This window comes from Panthera uncia (genome assembly GCF_023721935.1).
Source record: "Panthera uncia isolate 11264 chromosome A1 unlocalized genomic scaffold, Puncia_PCG_1.0 HiC_scaffold_16, whole genome shotgun sequence".
NCBI lineage: Eukaryota > Metazoa > Chordata > Mammalia > Carnivora > Felidae > Panthera > Panthera uncia.
The window spans coordinates 69,788,703-69,806,594 of NW_026057576.1; the positions used below are offsets into that span (position 1 = coordinate 69,788,703).

The following is a 17,892-nucleotide window of genomic DNA, read 5'->3' on the forward strand; positions in this document are numbered from 1 at the left end:
AAGGGAAGCAAAAATAATATAAAAACAGACAGAGAGAGAGAGAGAGAGAAACCATAAGAGACTCTTAAATACAGAGAACAAAGTGAAGGTTGCTAGAGGGGTGTTTGGTGGGGGAATGGGCTAAATGGACAAGGAGCATTAAGGAGGACACTTGTTGGGATGAGTAAGTGATGAATCACTGGGTTCTACTCGTGAAATCATTATTATACCATATATTAACTAACTTGGATTTATTTTTAAAAATAAATAAATAATAAAAGAAAATGGCTGGATTCAAAGTTTGTGAGAGATTGATTTGGAACACCTGTTTTCTATGATGTCCTCGTGTGATTTTGGTGTCAAGGTTATTATACCACCATGAAATTTAAATTCTAACCTTTGACTTTTATAAGAAATTACTTTGATTCTATAGACATTTTTCATTTATATTTTCCCCTATATTTTGGGTTTTATTTTTCATTATTTTAGTGTTTATATTTTGGATCATTTTCATAGTGTGTGAGAAACTTTTCTTTAGTATTTTTTCTGATAAGGCTCTTCTGGTCATCGCTTCTTTTAGTTTTTGTTTGTCTGGGGGTGTCTTCATTTTGTAATCAAATTGGAAGGATATTTTTGTTAGGTATAGAACTGTAATTTGACAGTTTCTTTCAGAATTTTAAATGTCATTCCGTTGCTGTCTGGCATAAGCATTTATTTTGATTATTCAGTTGTCAGTGTTCTTGATTTTTTTCTTTGAAGGTAATGCATCTTTTTATCTCTGACTACTTTTAAGACTCTCTCTTTGTCTTTCAGCAATTGACTATGCTGTGTCTCACCTAAGATTTGTGGTTTTCTATATATTTATTCTCCTTAAGCTTCATGAAGCTTCTCGAATCTATAGTTCAAATTTTTTGGCACTTGTTTTAGTTTTACTAGGGCTGCCATACTAAACTACTACCAAGTGCGTGGCTTAAATAATAGAAATTTATTTCCTCACAGTCCTAGAGGCTGTAAGTCCACGATTAAATGGGATCAAGGTTGATTTTTTCTGAGGGTCTCTCTCCTTGGCTTGTACATGACCATATTCTCTCTGTGTCTTCACATGATCTTCCCTTGATGTGTCTATGTTCTAATCTTCTCTTTTATAAAATCACCAGGTTTGAGTCTCCCTTGAATGGCCTATTTTAACCTTAATTACCTCTTTAAAGATCCTATCTCCAGATATAGTCACATTCTGAGGTACTGGGGATTAGGAATTCAACAGATGATTTTTTGGGGGGGAGTGCACAATTCAGCCCATATTAGAAATGTTTTCTCCATGATCTCTTAAAATATTACTTCTGCCTCATTCTATCTTTTATTTCTCGGAACAATGCATGACATATTATTTCATGTCCAGTAGGTCTTTTATGCTCTCTTCCCCTCATTCTTTTTGTTTTCTATGCTTCAGTCTAGGTATTTTCTACCAACTTACTTCCACTTTACTGATCGTCTCTTCTATGTCTAATCTACCATTGTATCTCTTATTCAATTTTAATTTCATTTACTGTATTTTTAAACTCAGAATTTCCATTTAATTTTTTTACATATAATTCTCTGGTGGATTTCTCCATTTAGTAACATAGTTTCTTGAATATATTAATCATAGTTATTCTAAAATCCACTACCGATAATTCCAGTTTAGTCATCTGTATCATTTTTGGATCTCTTTTTATTGTCTATTTTTTCTTTTTCATTTTTGGTCACTCTAGCCTATCTTTTGACATATGTGGGTTTTTTTTTTATTAAGCATAAATACAGTTTAATAAAATTGGTAGAATTTTGTAAGTTATGCTATCTTTCTTGAAGAGATTTTTTTTCTAGAAGACATGTGCGAAAGAAGATAGATAATATTAATCCAATTAGGATTTGAAATGATTTCTAAAGTGAAAACCTGGGATGTTTATATGACGTCTGTCAATGCCCTCTTTTTCAAAGTTTCCTGAATTCCAATTGCTATTTTTCTAGTTAGATGAAGTCAAAGCTCTGTTTAGTTTATTCACCTGTTAGATGTTGCTTTTTCCTTGCCCTAAAAAGTTTCAGATTTCACAATACAGGAAGAGGATTATTTGCAGAGAAGGTGGAACTTACATCCCTCTGGTTTCTTTTTCTTTAGGTTGTTGGCCACTTAAGTCCAGGCTGCCTTGGGAGCCTTTGACTTAATCTTATAGCTGGATTTTTGCTAGTCAAAAATGATTATTGAAGCTAGAGACAAAATGGAGACAGGAATTTCAGGTGCAATAGGGTTTTGTTGAAAAGTAATGCCATTATAAAATCCCTTTTAAAGAAATAGCATTATTTAATATACAGACCATGAGTTATCTGAAAGATATTGTTGGCAGAGGAAAAAAAAAGAAATTGGAAGTTCATACAGAGGTAGAAGCATATTAGGCTCTGAAAAATGGAATACTACTTCCAATTATATAAGAAATATAAAAAAAATTATTATATATGTGGATCTATTTAGGGAAGCTTTTTACTCTTTAAGTTACATGTTTATTTAATTTTGAAATGTTAAATACTGTGCCACAAACCAACATCATAGTGGTACTTAAGAAACCCAAACGAATACTTAAAAATAGATTTTTATTTCAGTATTTTTAGAGGTACTTATTAAGTAGGTATTCCCAATTTTGAAAATTTTTAAATTGATAGGTTAAGTTATTCCCTAGGTTATTAAGCATATAAGTAGTCAGTATTAAATTCTGTCTTGGGTCTTCCTGAGTTAAGAACACAAACTCTTAACTCTTATCAAAGATTCCCTTCTTAGGGAGCTAACCCCTGTCATGGCAGTGCCTTCCGTTAGGGAATACTCTGACAAGTAGGATGTTATTTATTACAGTATACTAAGCTCTGCTTCCTTATTACTCTAACCTATTAATTCTGAATATGCTAACTGTGCTGTAAAATACCGAAGTTCAATAAGTTTTCTATATTTATAAATTTTAAGTTTATTGAATTTCTAACATTTTTGGCTGTGCAATTCCCAGGCCTTGCATATGTTTGACACTGCATTATTGAAAAAATTGGCTTAAATCCTGAATATGATGTTAAAGAATATTTCCCAAAACTGAATGTAAAATGCGTGGGTCGGTATATGCATAATTATTGATAAGACTTTAGTTTTTAAGAAAATTTAGCTACTTAGATACATTATGTCTAGAGTTTTACTTACATATGTTTAAATTTTAAAATATTTTTATTTTTAAACAATTTCAAACTTAGAAGACCTAAGAATAGTGTAAAGAGCTTTTTTACATGAACCATTTGAGGATAAATTGCTCACAAGGAGTTCTGTCACCTTCAAATTTAAATGTACTTGTATATATACATTCTCATATTATGTATACACTTATATATATACACAATGTTTTTTCTAATGTTTTATGATTTGGTGAAATCAGTATTAGGAAGCAAAAATAATACAAAAAAAGCTATCATTAGGAAATATTGCTTTTTGGTTAATTTTTTCTAATTTTAAAAGCCTACCTTGTCATTCATGGAAAATGTATTATTTATTGTGACATATATTTCATTGTTCAATTTGTTAAATAAATTTCCTAATTATCTCTGATGTGGGGAGAAAGTTCACAATTATTTCAAATCAATTTAATTACCACTGAAATGTGTATTAAGGAAGTGATATATTCACTCACACTTTGGAATTTTTTTTTAAGTGACAAAACCCAAGGATTTAATAGTGACTAGGGCCTGATTCCACACTACCCTTCCATTGCCCAAATAAAGTTTATTTTCAAGAAACTTTCTGTAAAAACATTTCTTTGATTCTATCAAACACAGCACTCTCACTGGTGAATGGCAGTTGTTGCCTATGACTACCCTATGGCATTTGTCCCATAGAGTCTTTCATGGTGAATTACAGTTGTATGTGTTTATTTACGACCTAGAATGGGATAATTAAAGTCAATGCCAAGAAAAGGCCCTGATATGATAGGATTTATGTTTGCAGAATCTCCAGATCTTGTTTCTTAAACAAGGTACTATTCATTGTCTAGCTAATAGGTTCACCCGCTAGGAAGAAGGAGATTCTTATTTTAATTGATACTGGGCACTTCATGATGGGCCACACTCATCAATTACTTAAGCTCCATATTTTTTAACCTCAGTCATTCACTGACTTTTCAAACCTTTGACCTGCTGCAGAAGGTTTCTGACTTACATTGACAAATGAGTGTGATATTTCTCCCTAATTTATAAATGTCTTTGTTAGAAAAAAAATGAATCTTGAGTAATTGTTATTTTAGAAACTATCTTAAGGTTGAAACAGTGCCATAATCTAATTTAGAAGCCTAATGGATGTCCTCAGTGATGCTTTGTTTGATACATTGGAAAATATTTAGGGAAAAGTGAGACCTGGTACACAATTTCCCATTTTCAGTTTTAGGCACTTTAGGGCAGGCAACAGAAAATTATATTAGTTCTACATTTGCTTAAATGTCTCATTTCCTCACATATTCCATGATTGATTACTCTAATCCTCGTGTACTAAGACAGTACAAACAGAAGAATTGACATTTATCCATATTTTTAAAAGTCATGAGCAACTCTTCCTTGGCTGATAATTGTGATGTCAATGTGGCTTGAATTATGAGAAGTCTCACCTCCCATTTTAGGAGGTGAAACGTTCTTCTTCCCTTTCAAATGTCTGATGGGAGATTACTTCATTCTCACACACAAAATATTTGTACTCAGATGAAATGGTACAGAATATTATAGTTCTCAAGTGTTTAATTCCATCTCATAGAAATTTCAGGAGAACTTAGGATGCATTTGGCAGGAGTTTTTCTAGTGCAATCAGGTTGCTATGGTAAACCTATTATTTTAGGCAAAGGAGGACTGTGTTAGTAAAGTGCTAATCTCTTTTCTGTTTTATGTGAGCCTCTAATTACTATCTAGCTATTGAGCATGTACTGCAAGTGTGGTTTTTACCATTTTAAAAAGTGAAAGAAAATAAGGTCATAGAGAGTGTGCCTGCTGTTACTGCACTAACAGGTGCATTTGAGAATATAGTGCTCTTCCTAGTTAATCTCATTCTGGATCAGGAAATACAGGTGTTTGTTTGTTTGTTTGTTTGTTTGTTTGTTTAGAGAAATGGAATAGGAAAGGAATGGATTTTATGTGAGTAATTGAGATGCAAGCCTCCCAACATGTTTTCTATTGTAAAAATGTAAGTAACATCTATTGTTTATTGAGCACTTACCTTGTGTCAGGCCTTGTCTTATGTACTTTATATGCACTACAACGTTTAGCATTTGCAATAACATTGTTACCAGTTTTATTATTATTCCCATCACACGACCACAATAAATTAGGTTTAACTGATTCTTCCAAGGAATTACATTTAATGGTGGACATGCCAAGATTAGAATCTAAATTTATTTAATGTCAGATCCCATGCTTTTAGTTGTATCTGGGCCACAAAATGTATCTCCCTTTCTCTTTACCTTACTGACATTTAACAAACACTTTGAGACTTATTGCCACATCCAGGTCACCTTTATCAGAAACTTTTTCTAACCTTGTCAGGTGTGTGTGCTTGTATATTTCACCTTTAGTCCCTCCACTAATGAAAGTTTTTAAATGTTCTCCATTATTTTGTATCTTCCGTAGCTAGCATAATACTTAACCCATAGTTGATATTCAAAATGTGTTTGTTGAGTGAATGAATGAGGGAGTGATCAAATTGGTACAGATATTCAAGGTTGATGAGCCCAGTTGAATCTATTCTTGAGCACGAACATGTTTTCTATGCGGTATAGTTTGAAGGAAGTGAGAATCATTCTCCACCTAAACACCTCAAATGTCAGCATATAAGGTAGAAATGATTTTGTGTGTTTGGTTGTGTGTTGTGTTTTCAGTTATGGTCTCTGCAGATGTTTTCAGTCTTTGTTATTCAGGTCCATATATCTAACGTGCGGTGTCTGAAAATTTCAGATTATAATCCTGCACAAATGCACAAGCATATTATTGGCAGTAATGGAGAAGATTCAGTTGGTCATTAGCATCTAATGCAGTATGGGTTTACCCAATTAGTTTATGAAGGGACTCTTCCTTAACTGTTAATACATGAGATGAGGGATTAGTGTCTATCTTGTTTATCTTTGTATCTCCTCATCTAGCATATAGTAACTAGTCACTGATGGTTTGAAAGCTGTGCCCTGTGGAAATGAGGCCTTAAAAAGAGAAGTTTGAAAAGAGTGAAGGGTAGGAGAAGGCAGAGTCTAAAGATTTAGAGATTTGTCATGGTTAAGATTGTATAAGAAGAGGAATCCAAGAAGAAAAGAAATTCCCAGAAGAAAGAGGGAGGGAACAAACATGGTGTGTGTGTGTGTGTGGAGAGAGAGAGAGAGAGAGAGAGAGAGAGAGAGAGAGAGAGATGGAAGAGGTTCGTTGGAGGACAAAGAAGGGAGTAGAGGATGAAGAGGAGGAATAGGAGGTAAAGGAAGAAGAGATATATAGTCTAAAAAATAAATGTCACCTTCACAGTTTCACATTGTTAGCTTTATATCAGTTTTGGGAAATCAGCTTCTAGCAGAGATAAACACCTTTTCTTCAGACAATGCTTGTAGATCTCTATTTTCATTTGGAAAGAGTCACCCAAACATCCCTAAATATCAAAAAGGACAACCAACAATAGTTCTATAAACAATTGAGGAATAAGAGTTGACCTTTCCATCCCTTCACACACTCTGTGACCTTGAGAGATAACCTTTTCACCCTGTGTCCCTGAGAAAGTAACATATTATCTCATTCTCAGAGACTCATTTTCCTTATCTGTAAATTGTAGGGCTAGTTGGACTTGATCATCCTCCATGATTTTCCATCTCTAACAATCTCCAGTTTTATGAAATAATTAAACGAATATTTCTACCATAGCTGTGCTCTGGTAGTTAATAAGGATGAAAACTAGTGAGATTAATAAATAAGGAGTATTTTTTAGTTTTAAATTTTTATTTAAATTCTTGTTAGTTAACATATAGTATAATATTAGTTTCAGGTATAGAATTTAGGGATTCATCACTTACATACAACACCCAGTGCTCATCACAACAAGTGCCCTCCTTAATACCCATCACCCATTTAGTCCATCTCCCGCCCACCTTCTCCCTGGTAACCATCAGTTTGTTCTCTATAGATAAGAGTCTATTTCTTGACTTGTCTCTCTCTTTTTTTCCCCATGTTCATTTGTTTTGTTTCTTAAATTCTCCATAGGAGTGAAATCATAAGGTATCTGTCTTTCTCTGACTGACTTATTTTGTTTAGCATAATACACTCTAGCTCCATCCACATCATCGCATATGGCAAGATTTCATTCTTTTTGATGGCTGAGTAACATCCATTGTCTGTGTGTGTGTGTGTGTGTGTACTCACACCAATTCTTCTTTATCCATTCTTCAGTAGATGGACTCTTTCCATAATTTGGCTATTGTTGATAATGCTGCTATAAACATATTTATAAATAAATAAAGTTTTAACCTTTTAATTTCTAAAAATGTAAATGAGGCAATCTACCTTTTATAAAGGTATCAAGCTGCTCTTTTATTTCATCTTATAATTTAATGGTACGTAGCTATCCTATAGGTAGAAAGAAAGTCCTATTTTCTCTTTCTACTTCGGTATTAAAATAAAGGTATTTTATTTGTCTATTCCTTGAAGCATCTTGTGAGTAAAATCTAAAACACCGTAAATTAGGGTTTCTCCAGTCTATATCAGGTAAAATCTTATTAACTTGAAACTTTCGGAGCTTTCAAATATTTTAATGAACCAGGTGACTTCCCTTCAAAGTATAATTATTTTAAATTTGCAGTTTATTTCCATGAGATTCACTAAGAGATATAAATAATTTATGTTAATACTGATCATCATGTAGTATTTCTATTTTGAATTATCCATTTTGTCCTTAGTCTGTTTTTCTCATGGGTGTGCATTATTGGTAATTTATATATGAGCTCATATGTATAGTCATTTTTTTTGAGAGAGATAGAGAGAGCATGCGCTTGGGGGAGGAGCAGAGAGAGAAAGGTAGAAAGAGAAATCCCAAGCAGGCTCCACACTGACACCACAGAGCCCAACACAGGACTCAAACCCACAAACCATGAGATCATGACCTGAACTGAAACCAAGAGTCAGACGCTTAACCAACTGAGCTACCCAGGTGCCCCATATAGTTATTTTTTATTATGTTTTATTTGTGCAAATATTTTGTCTCCATTTATTGTTTATGTGTCAGTCTTATGTTATTGTTTTAAATATTGTTTATGGTAAAACTTGTCAGTTTTTTAGTGTTTCTGGTTTGTTGTCATGTTTTGGATAGTCTTTCCCACCCGAGGGTTATGAAAACTCCCACCTATATTCCTGTCCAGGATTTTATGTGTTAAACTTCTACATTTAAATGTTGAATACGTTGGGAATTTATTTAGTTCCAATGAATGAGTTAAGTAAAGGGTCTGATCTTTTTGCAACATAGCTCACTGGTTGTAGGAGACTTGTTTGATAAATAATCCATGATGCCCAAGAAAATATATAGCATATTAACTTATAACATTATGAATCGTTACAAAGTAGTAACATACAAAGCCTTGACCTGGGTGCAAAAATAGAATAATTCCAGGATCCCAAGAGCTCCCACCCACCCCTCCTCAATTACTACCAACACCCTCCTCTGCAAAGATGACCATTATTCTCACTTTTAAGGTGTTCTATGCCTTTCTTTAAAAAAAAATATTTTAGAGAGAGTTGGGGAGAGGGGCAGAGGGAGAGAGAGAGAAACAGAGAGACAGAATCTTAAGCAAGCTCCACGTGGAGCCTGACATGGGGCTTGATCCCAGGACCCTGGGATCATGACTTGAGCTGAAATCAAGAATCAGACACTCAACTGACTGAGCCCCCCAGGAGACCCTCTATGCCTTTCTTTAAAGTTTGCCTCCTAAATATATATCCCCAAACACTATGAAGTTTAGACTTGTTTGTTGTGTTGTGAAATATTTCAAACAATATATGTCATTTCGCGGCTAACTTCTTGCACTCTACATTATGTGTTGAAGATTCAAGCATGATGTGGCAAGTAGCAGTGTCTCCTTCACTCTAATTGTTGTACAGTGATCCCCTTAAGAATATAACTGACACTTATATATTCTGTCACTGATGGATATTTGAGTCTCCTTTGAGACTCTTAGGAATAGTGTTGCTATGATTGTTCTGGAACATCTCCTGGTACAAATGAGTATAATTTTCTCCAGTGAATATGACCAAGAATTGAGTTGCTGGTTCATAGATTATGCATATTGACTTTACTAGATAATGCTAAGCAGTATTCCAGAATATTCTGCCAATTTATAACTGTACCAGCTGTAAAAATATGCCCTGTGTTTCCACGCCATTTTCAAAACTTGTTACAGTCAGTTCTTAAATGTTTGCTCATGTGGTTGGTTTGGGATAGAATTTCAATATGGTTTTACTTTGCATTTCCCATATGATTTAGAAGGGAGTATCTTTTCAAATGTCTACAGACCGTATGAATTTTCTATTAAAACAAATATTAAAAATGTTGCCCATTCAGTTTTGTAATTATAATAGTAAATTTTGTCAATAATACTCAAAACAAGTGTGTAATATTTGGAAATATCATTCTCCAACACTGTTATTTGGAGTTAATACCTTGTGAAATGAAATAGGATATAGAAGGATAGCAGAAATTACAGACTTACATATCCCTTGTTTAGAATTATACTCCCATATCTGATTAGGTGCTTCACACAAAACAGATCCTTCATATTTGCTGAATTTCAGATGTGAAACAGTTTGGAATCTGTCAGTTTGGAATAAGTGCATGAGGGTTTTAAATTTTAACATGGTACTTACAGAAAAGTATACTCCAAGGCCAACATATGCACGTGTTTAGCTCTCTTAGTGAGTGTAAGAAAACTTAAAGATGATATTAAAGTGAGGTGTATTTTATTTGTTAAAATGGCTAGTTGTGCACAGCAGTATGAACTGCATTTTGTCAGTCTTGGAGTGTTTCTTTATTGCATGGAAGTGTCAAATTAGAAATGTTTAAGTAAAATCTTTTTAAATCAGAACTTCTAGATACCTGCATTAGGTCATTACTCTATGCTAATGTATAAGCCTTAAAATACAGTACATAAGGATTGCCATACCATGTATCATTGGACTGACTTTTTGTGTGCTCTTAAAGGTTATCTGCTTTTTTAAAATGTGATAGGAATGGACAGACTGTGTAAAGTTCACGTAAGTTTTGGTTGGATGATATTGATGATGTTGGCTGAATTAGTTTCTTCTCAGATGGTTATTTCTGTCCTTTCCATCTGTTCTTGAATTATCTTTTCAAAAATTACTCGGCTTATTTGTATTTCTTTGAGTGTATCTTTCATTAGATTCTCCTCCCAATTTGTTATACAAAATGGCACTTATTAGTACTAGACGTACAAACTTCCACCATCCTTCATTCTTACTTATGTGAATACTGATAGTCATTTGAGAAGCTACATTTATATCTCCACAACACTAAAATAGCCATTGAAATAATAATATCATTTAGCAAATAAAGGAAGGAGATTGGATTCAGTCTCTTGTTGAAAAAGTGAAAGACAATAAATCTGTCAGTGTTTCCTACTCCATCAACAGAGAACTTTGCTGGCTGCCAATAGGTTATTAATCTCACTGTCAGCCTGGACCACAGAGAGTTCAGTATTTGTGGTCGATTCAAGCATGCGCTTATCTAGTATAAAGTTTACATTCAGTGATCTACTAGGGGTGTGTACAAATTACTGTGGGATCAGAGAGAAAGAACAACTCATTGAGGTAACCCAACAGGGATGGCGAGGAAAGTTTCGTAGAGGAGAGGAGATCTGAGTTGGCTGTTGAACATTGGATTAGAAGGTATAGAGAAAGTGGTAGAGTGCACAACAGAGAGAATAAGTGGAGCAAAAATCAGTCTCTGAACATGAGTGTACTATGAACACTGGATGTGTACTGGGAAAGGTGAGTTGGACCAGGGGTGGAGAGCTCTGTTGAGGAATTTGATCTCTGCCTTGAAGGTCCCATGGAACCATTAATTGAAAAAGGGTTACATAATCATAGACATGTTTTAAGAAAGTGGATCTGGGGCGCCTGGGTGGCTCAGTAGGTTGATCCTTGATTTGGGCTCAGGTCATGATCTCATGATCCATGAGATCAAGTCCCACATTGGGCTCCACACTGACAGCATGGAGCCTACTTGGGAATCTCTCTCTCCCTCTCTCATTGCCCCTTCCCTGCTCATAGTCTTGCTTCCTCTCCCTTGCTCTTGCTCTCTCTCACAATAAACAAATGAACTTAAAAAAAAAGTGGATCTTATGAAATTTCAAACTGGAAGGAGAAGAATAGCTTATTAAAAGAAAAAAGGAATCATATATATCAAATATATATATATTTGATATATATACATATATCAAATATATAAGATTTGGTGACACATCAAATGATGGTGACCTTCTCCTGATAACAGGATACAGGAAGAGAAGTAGGTTTGTGAATAAAGGTGATGGGCTTGCTGTGGGACATATTTCACTGATGTAACTGTGGGAAGCACAAATGAAGTTTTTCTGGCCAATTGGAAAGGCATATTTATTCTGGAGGAGACATTCTAAATTTAAGTTCTATCATTAAAGCTCCTGTGTTGTGGGAATATTACTAAACTATTTACATGCAGTGATTGTTTAGTGCATCTGTTCAGTAAGTATCGATTCAAACATCATAAGGACACACAAGAAGGCAGTTGATTCTGCTGTATTTGTGAAGGTACATGAGTAGCAGGGTGCAAGTATCGTGGATTTGGTGACATTGGATATTGAAAGATGAGCAGAAATTTAACTGGCAAGTATATGTCTTGGTTGGGACTGGACTGAAGCTGTGAACTAAGACAGCAAAATAAGGCACTTTAATATGTGGACTGTATGAACAACTGACTCTTCATTAATTTTCTGTAATAAATTAGCCTGTCTTGATTTATGATTTTTTGCCTTTCCATATGAAGTTTCTATAGCCTATGAACTGTATTACAGCTGTAGCTATAAAGTAAGTCAGCTAACAGTTGGCTTGATATAGCTTTTTAAAACCCCAACAGATTCATGACCAAAAAAAAAAAAAACCCAAAAAACAAAAAAACACACCAAGAAATGCAGAGTGGCTAATTATTCTCCAATATTTGAAAAAGGATACCTGAATTATAATCTGCTAGGGAAAAAATGAACCTAGGGCTGAGTACGAACACTTTTCAGTGTAACTTTATAGAAGAAATACAAGACAGAAACTGTCCATAATGAAATAAATGAAACGTTGATATCCGAATCCATATGCCAGCATTTCTGTCATCCTTTCCAGAGAGGCACAGAAACCAATAATGCATATCCGGGAAACTTCCCGAATGCCTTAAAATGTTAATAAATTATCACCACAAATACATATGCCCTCAAACTTAAAAATTGATGTTGATGTGATAACTGGACTGCATTCCCTCTCAGGAATAACGTGGTGGAAGGTTCCCATATCTGTCCATGCAGGACTAGTTAACAGTATGTGGTTGTGCTGCTGATGGTTCTGTGGTTAGTCTCTTTGTCTCCACAGTCAAAAAAATGACATTTTTTGTCATTCACACACACACACACACACACACACACACACACCCATGATGAGGGCGGATGTGTTTATGTACACCAGAAGGTAACTGGGGCTCAGGAAATCTGGGTTCTGGCACCAATCTTGCTAATGTCTACTTTGCTGGCCTTAGATAAATCATTTAGCCTCTGCTTGCATGGGCTTCCTCATCTATTAAGTACACTGCAGAAAGTCATGGATCCTCTTGACATTTTATAAAAAAATAAATGAGTGCTGGTGTATTTTTCCAAGGAGAGATCTGGGGTCTACCAGTTAGAGTTCTTGTCTGTGGACAACAGAAACCAACCTCATTAACTGGGATGGAAAAGGATTTTATTAGAAGGGTTTAGGTGCAGAGTGCAAGCTTGGACAACCAGTTCATGCAACAGCCCAGGGAAGCAAGGCCCTGCCGAGAACTAGCCCCTGCCGCCATCACTTTGGAACTGGGTGCCGAGTTCCTCCACTCGTGGACACTCATTTCTGTGCTGTTGCTCTTGCAAACTCTGCCACAGACCCTGTGCCTTTTCTTCCACCCTCAAGAATCAAAGCCCTGGCCAAGACTGTCTGGTGTGTCCCTCTTCTGTCCACCAGTGCGTAGGAAGAGGGAGTATCCCTGGGGAAGGGGAAGAGCTCTGCCTCCTGCTGAACCTGGACCCATCTCCAAGTAGGAAGACAGGTTGAAGGGCAGCCAGAACAACACTATCTCTTGCAATGTCTTCCACCAGATTCTCAAAGGGACCATGACCCCCACCTCTGCTGCCAGAAAAGATTATGAATCACTGCATTAGATTATCTTTAATTACAGCTCTGAAATTATATGATTCGAAATACTAATTTTCCTTTCTTCCATCATCTACCAACTCAGAATTTCTTTAACAAGATACAAACGCAGCAACAGAATGACTAACAACATTGCAGGGTCAGCCCCAAAGCATCTTATGATCATTTCAGTGGGTGTGTAATTATGATGGTTGGGCTAATGACAGAGAGGAACAGATGTCTTGGAGTAGTCACCCAGCTGAATTTCTGCCAAACCAGCACCGATTCCTCAGACAAAGGGAAATTTTCTTTCTTGTATAGCCTCCCGGTGCTGCGTTGAGTATATTAAAATGCAGTCTGGCTTCATGGCTAAGTGCGCAAATTTTAAGGTTAATAAGAATGGATATAAATTTTGAATCTCTTCCTTATGAGCTGGTTCACCGGGGAAAGGAACTTGGCGTCAGTACGTGTCTGTCTCCTGTTTAGTAAAATGATAGTAATAATGCTGGTCAATGTGTGGTATGGTGAAAACAAAATGATGGAATTCAAAGAATTGCAGTGTTTGACACGTAGTTACAGCTCAAGAAATAATGATGAAAGCCATAACGATAGTAGTTAAGGAGTTTCCAAACTTTGAATCCAACTCATTGCAAAGACCGCTTAAACTTTAAAATTTCAAGTCAAGAATAATAGTGGTATTAAGGTCGTGCACTTTGATACGTGGTCCCTGTTAAAATGAGTTCTAGGAATTACAAAATTGATGCCCAATTGTCAAAAAACGTCACCTCGAAATGTACCTATGAACATCGTTTGCTTATGTGGCTGATAGAGCCCCAGTAACAATACATAAAATATTTTTTTTAAATGACAACGTTATCCTAAGTTATGTCAAAATATGTATGATTTGGTATCTTCAGACTAAGTGGAAGATGAAACGCCCAGAGGGTTTGATAAGAGAGTTCGTCTTGAAAACCGAACAAAACAAAAGCGTCACTCCAGCTCCCGGCCTCCTCGGCACTTGGCCTTGGTCTTGCCGGAGGCGGTAAGAAAATTATCTGTGGAACTATTTCCAAGCGCAGCAGGAACAGGCTTCATGGTGTGTTAGTTGTCTGTATCCTTTGGAAGCCTGGCCGATTCCGTGACCCTCCTAACAAGTGTGCCCTCCCTGTGCGTTTTGCAGGTAAATGCGAATGTGGCAAGTGCACCTGCTACCCTCCGGGAGACTCCAGGGTGTACGGCAAGACGTGTGAATGCGACGGCCGCCGCTGTGAAGGCCTGGACGGCACGGTCTGTGGGGGTAAGCACTTCTCACAGCTTCACGGCCAGCTTTGCCTGCCTTTCTTACCCTACTTCTTCTTCTTCTTCTTCTTTTTTTTTTTAACAGAAGGAAACTCTGTTAAAAAAGAAGATAAGATAACCTGAAGGCAATATACAAGTAAACCTAAAAGCATTATACAATTCGGTTTGTAATGATCTTTATTTTCTTGGACTCTTGACTTAGGGATATGTGAAAATACGCAGCCTGCTGGTCACAAAAGGTCGTTGAGATTATGCTAAATCTTGTGAAGATAGTGACAGGTTTTGCTGCACCTGCTCAGTGAGAAATGACGTTTCTTGCTCTGCTAATAAAAACTGGTAGGGGAAGCATGTATTACCTGCAAACGTGGTGGTAAAATCACACTCTACTTACAAAAGCACAGAAGATAGACATTCCATTTCCATGATGGCTGGGAGACCCAACAGGAGCTCACCGAAGGTAACAATCTTCAGAGCAAGGGGGACCCAGGGAGAGGCCAGGCAGCAGAGGGAGTGCAGCACAAATGAGGGTCCTTGAGGGCGAACGTGACAGTGTCTACCCGAGCTTCGTGCAGCCAAGGGGATGGAGCCAACCCTCATTGTCCTGTTTCAGTCTTGCAAAACTTCATGTTGTAGAGATGATGCCTGCAGACTGCAGCTCCGTGCAGGTGTCCAGAACCAGCAGATAATGATTGTAATGTGATTGGGTGCTATTATCAGGGAAAAACCAAAATGCACGGACAGCTCACTGAAGGCGGGGATGCCATTTACCTGGCATCCCTGTGTGTCTTTCTCTCTGTTCTCTCTCTGACCAACTATAACACACTGGCAATTTGAACAAACATCCTTTGTTCTTTTCTTTCTCTGTGAGCCAAGGGAAGAGGCCCTTGCACAGCCCCAGAGATTGCTCCTGCTTTCTGCAATTCACAGATGCGACAGGGAGTGAGGTTAGAGGTGTCAGTGTCCCAAAACTAAAAAGTGGCAGAACCCAGGATGTGGGCTCTGACGTTCAGTTCACAGATCTTTCTCGATACCACAGTTTTCCCCAGGGTGACATCAAACTGTTTGGACTTTTTGGCAATATTATTTTTAGTTTAGATTTTTTTTTTCTTCATTGGTATCAGTTACCAGAAATATCTAAATCGATTATAGTCTTTTTATTTTTCTGGTAAGTGCTCTATGTTTACTAACTCATTTCATTATTTTTTTAAGAATCTTTATTTATTTTTGAGAGAGAGAGGGAGACAGGATCCCAACCAGGCTCTGAGCTGTCAAAGAAGGGCCCGACATGGGGCTTGAACTTATGAACTGTGAGGTCATGACCTGAACCGAAATCAGGAGTTGGACACTTAACCGATTGAGCCACCCAAGTGCTCCCTAACTCATGTAGTTCTTACAATGGTATCTAAAGCCCCTACAAAGAGCCACATACACATCTTTGCTCTTATTATTAGCATTGTCATATCTCTGACATGGAGCGTCTATCTCACATGGGTCTCCCTGCCCATCTGCCTCAGCAACTTGGTTGAAATGGTTGATATTGTAGAAACCTATTACATCTACATACCCATAAATTATAGGCCCCCTCCCCCCAGTGCATCTCTCTCTACAACTTTGGGGAGGAAATCAAAGATGACAACAAATCTGTATAACTCCCTGCTAGATGAAATCAAACATGTGTTAGGTAAGTGAGAGAACATCTCACAAAGTAATTTTTTACACTAATACTTGACTCTGCTTGTCTATACTCTCTGTATTTTGTCCATCTACCCAGAGTTATCTGTGCCCCCGGGAAAACTGATTTTCACTAGCTAAACTAGTAAAACACCAATGTATAAACCAGGATACCAGTTACTTGACATCCAATGAGAAATGTAATTGTGCTGGAGACTAGAACACTTTGTAGGGGAACTCTGTGGGAAATAAGATTCAGAGATAAGGATTTGAATGCAAGGAATGTATTGAAAAGGTGAAGGATACATTGTAGGAGAGTGGGTAAGGGAAGGCAGTCAGTTACGATGGTGTTATCAATCCAGTTACCACGGCGGTCAACTGTAGCTTCATCCAAGGACAGGAGATGAACCTCTGGGAGCCCAAGTGAAGCACACAACTCTGATTTTTCCATCAGTCATTGGTCGAGGACTGCTTCTAGGAGCCATGAGCTCGCCTGCCACATCCAGCATGCCTCAAAGGTACACGCATGATCTCAGAGCAGTCTTCTCTGGCTAGAGACACCCTTGGGGCCGAGAACCCCAGGTGGCACCGGGTGGAAGTCCCCAGAACAGTAAGGATGATATTGGTGGGCCCAGCTGCAGCTGCCAAAATATATCTGCCAAAGGAACAGACCACTCATGCCGGGTGGCCTGAGTGTCTTCTCTGGATAGTGCAGCAGACAAACCAGCACAGTCTTATTCTTCAATACTGGTTAGATTCTGCCAACCATCCGATCCAGCCTTACTTGATACAGGATGTAACGCAGTAGATTAGACAATAGCTGTAGACATGCTAACACCCCTTATCTTCCTGCTATAGCCTTGGTTACAACTTGGAAGATCCTTACTCACACAGTGAGAAATTAATTCTTAGGTGGTTGATCTCACCGAATAGAGATGGTATCATGGAACTTAATTATCAGAGGACAAAGGCATTTTTGAGTTTGGACAGAACTTTGCTGCTGCTCCCGTGTGCTCAAAAGAAGAGCACAGCCCAGCCAGCAGCAGGCACGTAGCAGCCAGATATGCATAGTATCTTTGATCACTATAATCTATAATTGGATGCATCGTCTCAGTGCTTTTTTTCTTAAATTGTAAAAACCAGATCTAAAAGAAAATCACCTATGCATTTAATTTCATATTTTAAATCTTATTAAAAACACTTTATCCACCAAAGATTTCCGAATACCTTTCAAGTATGTAAAGGAAAACAATTCTTGGACATTTCCCTTGAAAATATTGTATGTTATTCATAATTTCACTTTCATATGTGAATAATTTCCTTGAGAGATTTAGGGTTGGGTAATACTGGTATTTTAAAAGATTGTCTTTAGGTAACAATGACTTGTTTTTCCTTCCTTCTTCTGCTTCATCAAAGCTCCTTGAGCTGACCAGCCCAGGTGACAGTGTGGGACATTAAATTCTGCCACCA

General features: G+C 37.0%; 1 protein-coding gene across 1 annotated transcript in view; it reads left to right on the forward strand.

Moving 5' to 3' along the window:
* Window positions 1–17,892, forward strand: part of ITGBL1 (integrin subunit beta like 1) — a 209,719-nt gene that overhangs the window by 166,462 nt on the left and 25,365 nt on the right. Inside the window, exon 8 of the mRNA XM_049647174.1 lies at window positions 14,633–14,749. Coding sequence (XP_049503131.1) covers window positions 14,633–14,749 — 117 coding nt within the window. The remainder of the gene's footprint in view (window positions 1–14,632; window positions 14,750–17,892) is intronic.